General features: G+C 26.9%; 3 protein-coding genes across 4 annotated transcripts in view; 1 reads left to right on the forward strand and 2 right to left on the reverse strand.

Annotated features, from left to right (window-relative positions):
* Window positions 1-1,528, forward strand: part of LOC102674210 (sialomucin core protein 24-like) — a 2,846-nt gene extending 1,318 nt beyond the window's left edge. Inside the window, exons 2-3 of the mRNA XM_006614416.2 lie at window positions 144-578; window positions 764-1,528. Coding sequence (XP_006614479.1) covers window positions 144-578; window positions 764-858 — 530 coding nt within the window. The 3' untranslated portion in view covers window positions 859-1,528. The remainder of the gene's footprint in view (window positions 1-143; window positions 579-763) is intronic.
* The window catches only part of LOC102674341 (toll-like receptor 7), a 50,944-nt gene that overhangs the window by 7,758 nt on the left and 38,073 nt on the right, over window positions 1-5,113 (reverse strand). The gene's annotated exons all lie outside the window — the stretch shown is intronic.
* On the reverse strand, window positions 1,959-4,606 carry LOC102673901. Its single transcript, XM_031509817.1, has 2 exons — window positions 4,420-4,606; window positions 1,959-3,131 (listed from the first exon to the last, which is right to left on the reverse strand). The coding sequence occupies exon 2, from the start codon at window positions 3,109-3,111 to the stop codon at window positions 2,494-2,496; it is 618 nt and encodes a 205-aa protein (XP_031365677.1). The 5' UTR covers window positions 3,112-3,131; window positions 4,420-4,606; the 3' UTR covers window positions 1,959-2,493.

A 5,113-nucleotide genomic window follows, 5' to 3' on the forward strand; every position in this document is an offset into this window, starting at 1 on the left:
AAAAAATTTTTAAATTATTAATATTTTATTATTTTTTATTTTTATTATTTTTTTTTTTTTTTATTAAATCTTATATTTGAACAGTTCTAGCAGATTTAATAGAAAGATTTAATAGTAATACATATAATTAATTCTTTATACAGCTAGTACAACAGAAGAAGAAATCAGTAAACCTACCAATCAGCAGACAATGCCTGTAGTTAATGATACTTTTCCTACTACAAATTCTTCAAATTCTACTACAACAGTTAATACTACTACTAACAATACTACTAAGGATACTGTTGATTCTGTCACTATTGTTACAAATAATTCTACTATTACTACTACTCCTACTACTATTAGTAACAAAACTACAAATGATAATATCACTACTGTGAATCCACTAATATCTCAATCTACCTTAAAACCTACAACATCTATTGAAAATATAACTATTACCGAAAAGTCTATAAATATTATATCTACTATAAATTCATCCATCGTTTCATCAACTCCTGTAATTACTACAGTTCCAGTATCAACAAAAGTTGCACCATCTTATAAAGAACGACATTTTGATGGTCTTAGCTTTTTAGGTAAGTATTAATATCTATTACATTATATCATATACATTAATATATAATATATATATTAATTTTTTTTTTAAATATTTAATTGTTCATTTATATATTTAATTGTTTGAATGGAAATATTCATTTAAACATAATGATTAAGTAATCAATCATTAAATAAAAAATTATTTATTTTTGCCTTTTTCTAGGTGGCATCATTTTAGCTACAGGTTTAATGGCAATTGGTGCTCTGTCTTGGAAATTTTATAGAACATTGAATGAACAAAATTACCGTACGCTATGATATTACCAAGATTGTCATCGCGAAAATTCCATTTTTCAATAAGTAAACACAGTCGTTCAAACTAAAAACTATGAATTTTACCATAATAATATTGCGTATTTTTATAACGCACTTAAGTGTCGCGTGGTTTAAGTGCTCTTAGTAATGTGATGTGCAAACGCGAATTCCGTTTCTTTGTACCCAATTACAAAGACGAATTATACGCATTTTAATATTATCTCTTTTTCTGTCTCTTTCTCTATTTCTATCTCTATGACTGCGCATTGTAATAATGTATGCGTTTATATATAAAGAAAGAATATTACATATAAAAAAAAGGTGGGGAGAATATAGGATTTTAAGGATGAAAGAGTAAAGAGATAAAGAGAATAGAAAATATAGTATTACAATGCGCACGCGTAACATGCATACGCAAGTTGACGACCAATCAAATTTAACACATTCTATCAAAAAGATCAATTCTGCAATATAACAAGTCCACGTAATATTTTTTGCTCAAATGAAAATTATTTCATAAAATATCTTTTCTTCGTTTTATTTATATACTTGTTTATAATTTGTTATTCGTAAAAAACAATGATTAAATTAATATAAGCACAATGAAATGTACACAAATATAAAGGTTCCTATGTGTATATTCATAGTAAAAACAGATATTTAAAAAGATTTTAAAAAAATAAACTTTAAATAAAAGATATACGTGGTAAAGTTAGTGATGCGCTATAGCGTGGTTCATATTTTGATGTAAATTCGTAATCGTAATAATCATAGTCGACCAAATGATACTTCTTTATTTGCTGGCGAGAAATATATTTTTTACCCAAAAGCGTCGTTACACGTTGTTCGTAACCATAAATTACAGATGCACCTGAACAAGCCTTTATTAAGTAACATTGTTGATAGGGAATTTGTGTACGATTTAAACAAGAGAGAAAAGTTTTCAGTTTCGTTTTTCGTACCTGTTGAGAGAGATAATTATATTATATTACTAACAAATATTGAAACAAATTTTGAATACATAAGGAAATATAATGTTAATTAATATTTTACGTAATGATCATAATCATATAATATATTTTCATTTATATTTACATTTTTCGTTTTTTTTTTTTATATGATTAAAATGTATAGTATTTATTAGTTTTTGTTTATTTTTTCTCAAAGTAAATGTTTTGTTTTAAAGAGAGTAATTAAATTACCAATGTTACGATAGCTGTACCATAATTGATAACGCTGGCTCCTAAAACTCCCTCGATAATTCCGAATGTACTCTCGATATTTTTAATATCGTCAGATAAGAAATTCAAGTATTTACACACAGATCGGTGATTTTCCCACAAAAGCTCTCCTATAATATACACAATATAAATATTGAATCGAAATTTGCATATAAATGTGTAAAAAAAAAAAAAAGCTAAGTTGCTTTCAAAGAAATATGCGGTACCTAAATAAACTAATTTTTGAAACATACTAATCAAAGTTAAAAAGATATGACCTACTATTATATATATAAAACAAAATATATAAATATATATATTTAAAAAAAAAAGCTACAGCCTAAATAATATATTGTATCTATGTTTCATGTAATGTTTTAACAATCTATGTAAAATATACTTGCTTATCAATTATATATTACTTGCTTATACAATTATTAATACTATATAATGGAAAACAAGTTACATAATATATCAAACCATTTGATGATATCCTACCCAGTTTTTCCCACTGTTCCTCTCGAATTGCGTAACCCATTTTTGTTATTCTTTTATCCTTATCAATCGCATCATGAATCATTTTTATCGTTTTTTCCGGAAATAAATATTTTATCATTGACATGCCAATTGGATGTGTACGCCATCGGGATTGCGTGTTCATCACTGTCATGATTTCTTCGTATTGTGTCTTAGTTATATGCCACTCCGATGATTTATTTCTTTGAATATTTAATTCTATGAGAATCAATTCGGCATCGATATTGTTCCAGTTGTATTGATCAAAATAAAGAGATTGTGCATCGGTGATGAAAATTTTGTCCTCTTTTGCAAGAACAGAAATCAAGACTTCGGAGATTCGGGCTTTGTAAGGAGAGTTTACCGCTAATTTTTCCGCAAAATGACACATTAACGCTTTTTCTAAAATATTTATTGTATATGTATGCGCTACTGTTTCAAGAAACATGTAAAAGGCAACGATTAAGGCTGCGTTTTTCCCAAGATCATAATTTGAAGGCAAATTGGAGACGATTACCATTTGAAAACCAGGAATGTACGCTGTTAACAATATCAATTACATGATATATTTTTTTCCTTCGTCAGGATAATTTTATTTTCAGATTTTAATTATATAGTTGCCTACATCGTTACGAATTATGTTCGTCAATTTTTCGTTTAGGGATATCAATTTGCGATATTAATTTCAATATGTCAATTTACTTCTATTGAGTAGTCGTGAATTGTAAAAAAAGAGTTCAATTATAACATGATTTAATTACAGGAACAGTTTTTTTTTTATCGAATGTAAAAAATATAAATTATCTCTTTTTTTCGAAACTGTATCTTTAAAATAATTAAAAATGAAGGAAAGAATTTTAATAGATAAAATTAAATAACATATATATCCTATTTTTGCATTACCTTTGTCTAATTTTATGCATTGATGCAATGACTAGATAAATAATAGAAATACGAGTAAAAGAAATTGAATATATGTTATTTATCCGTAATTCTTGATTTAATTTTGATATGTAAATATTTTATAAGGATCAAGGATCGAATTATCAAAAAAAAAAAAAAAAAAAAAAAAATGCAAAACTATATTTAAGATACAGTAATAATATAAAATTTAATTTTTTTCTCCGAAATTTTTTTCTATATATAATCGTTCTAATCTTTTAATATTTGGCATTGCATGTATATTATATATAATATTACTGTATTTATTAACTAAGTGACTAATTGATTTTTTTTATTTTGATAAAACTAATCTTAAATTTTAAGTATAACACGTTTTCTTCACAAAAGTATTTGTTGAAATGTACATTTATCATTAATATTCGATAAAATAAATTTTTTCCATTATTCAAAACGAAATTTTGTTCTTAAAAAACGTGATATTATTGAAAATTTTTTTTGCTCGTAAATAGGAAACGTTTCATATATTCAATATACTCGAATTGCAATTTTATATTTAATTTTATATATATCGTCTTGTGAGAACGTAAATTCCTTTGAATATAATTTTTATAATGATTCATTTAAAATATATATTCGAGTATAACGAACGTGTAAATTGTTTCCATTAATATCAATTAATAGAATAATTTCGAAATACATATATACGAGTACATATGCATGTATTCTTCAATGATATGAATTTCTTTAGAAAAGAAAAATGGTTATATATAATAAAAATAGATTCTATTCTGCAAAAATTGTTTACCAATATATAGCATAAATAATGGAAAAGTCGACCGATAATGAACGTGTTAAAACAATCTGGGACAATCTAAACGGAATTGAACGGAGAGTCGAGATTGGAAAACGAACGATTAATACCTACAATACTTTTCCTTGAATGTTCGCAACGTTCCTTTTAAATAACGTATCCACAATCTTTCTTCGGGTGCTATGTAAAGATCGTTTTCCTTCAAGCCTATTTCCACTCTTTCCACCTTAGTTTTGTCCAAGTAAGATATAATCCGACATCGTTTGTACTGATAGTATTTACCAACTATCAACGTGACAAGTTGAATGGCCTGTTTTATTTCAAGGGAAGATAAACGGAGACAAATGTGTGTGTATGTATCGTTACACGCCTCTATTCCTTTTTCCAAGCGTCACGATCACGTGAGAAAAGCGCATGTTCAGCGATCGTGCAAGCTAGGAAAATCGGGATTTGCAGTGAATCGGAGCAGAAATTGCTTGAATTTGCACCTACCATTGACAATGATTTACTTTCAGCGATACCCATACACTTGCCAGCTATGGTGAGAGTTCCGGGCGCGTACACCGCACAGGTAGGCTCTAGCTTGTAAAATTCAAGAAATTTTTTTTCGGCGAATTTTTTTAATTCGTCCACATCGGGAAATATCGTGATATTTTTGGGCAAATGATTTTCACTTAAATGATGTTTCACGAATTTGTAGTAATCCTTCAAAAACTGTGTGTAGAACAATGATTTAAATGAGTTTCGAAATAATATCTCGTGGAGGACTAAAATAGCGAAATTTTTTTTTTTTTTTTTTTTTTTTTTT

The sequence above is a fragment of the Apis dorsata genome, unplaced genomic scaffold, assembly GCF_000469605.1.
Source record: "Apis dorsata unplaced genomic scaffold, Apis dorsata 1.3 scaffold_176, whole genome shotgun sequence".
Lineage (NCBI taxonomy): Eukaryota > Metazoa > Arthropoda > Insecta > Hymenoptera > Apidae > Apis > Apis dorsata.

Bases quoted from the DNA above. Each gene is read 5' to 3' on its own strand.
- LOC102673901 (XM_031509817.1), bottom strand. From the start codon at position 3,111: ATGGTAATCGTCTCCAATTTGCCTTCAAATTATGATCTTGGGAAAAAC.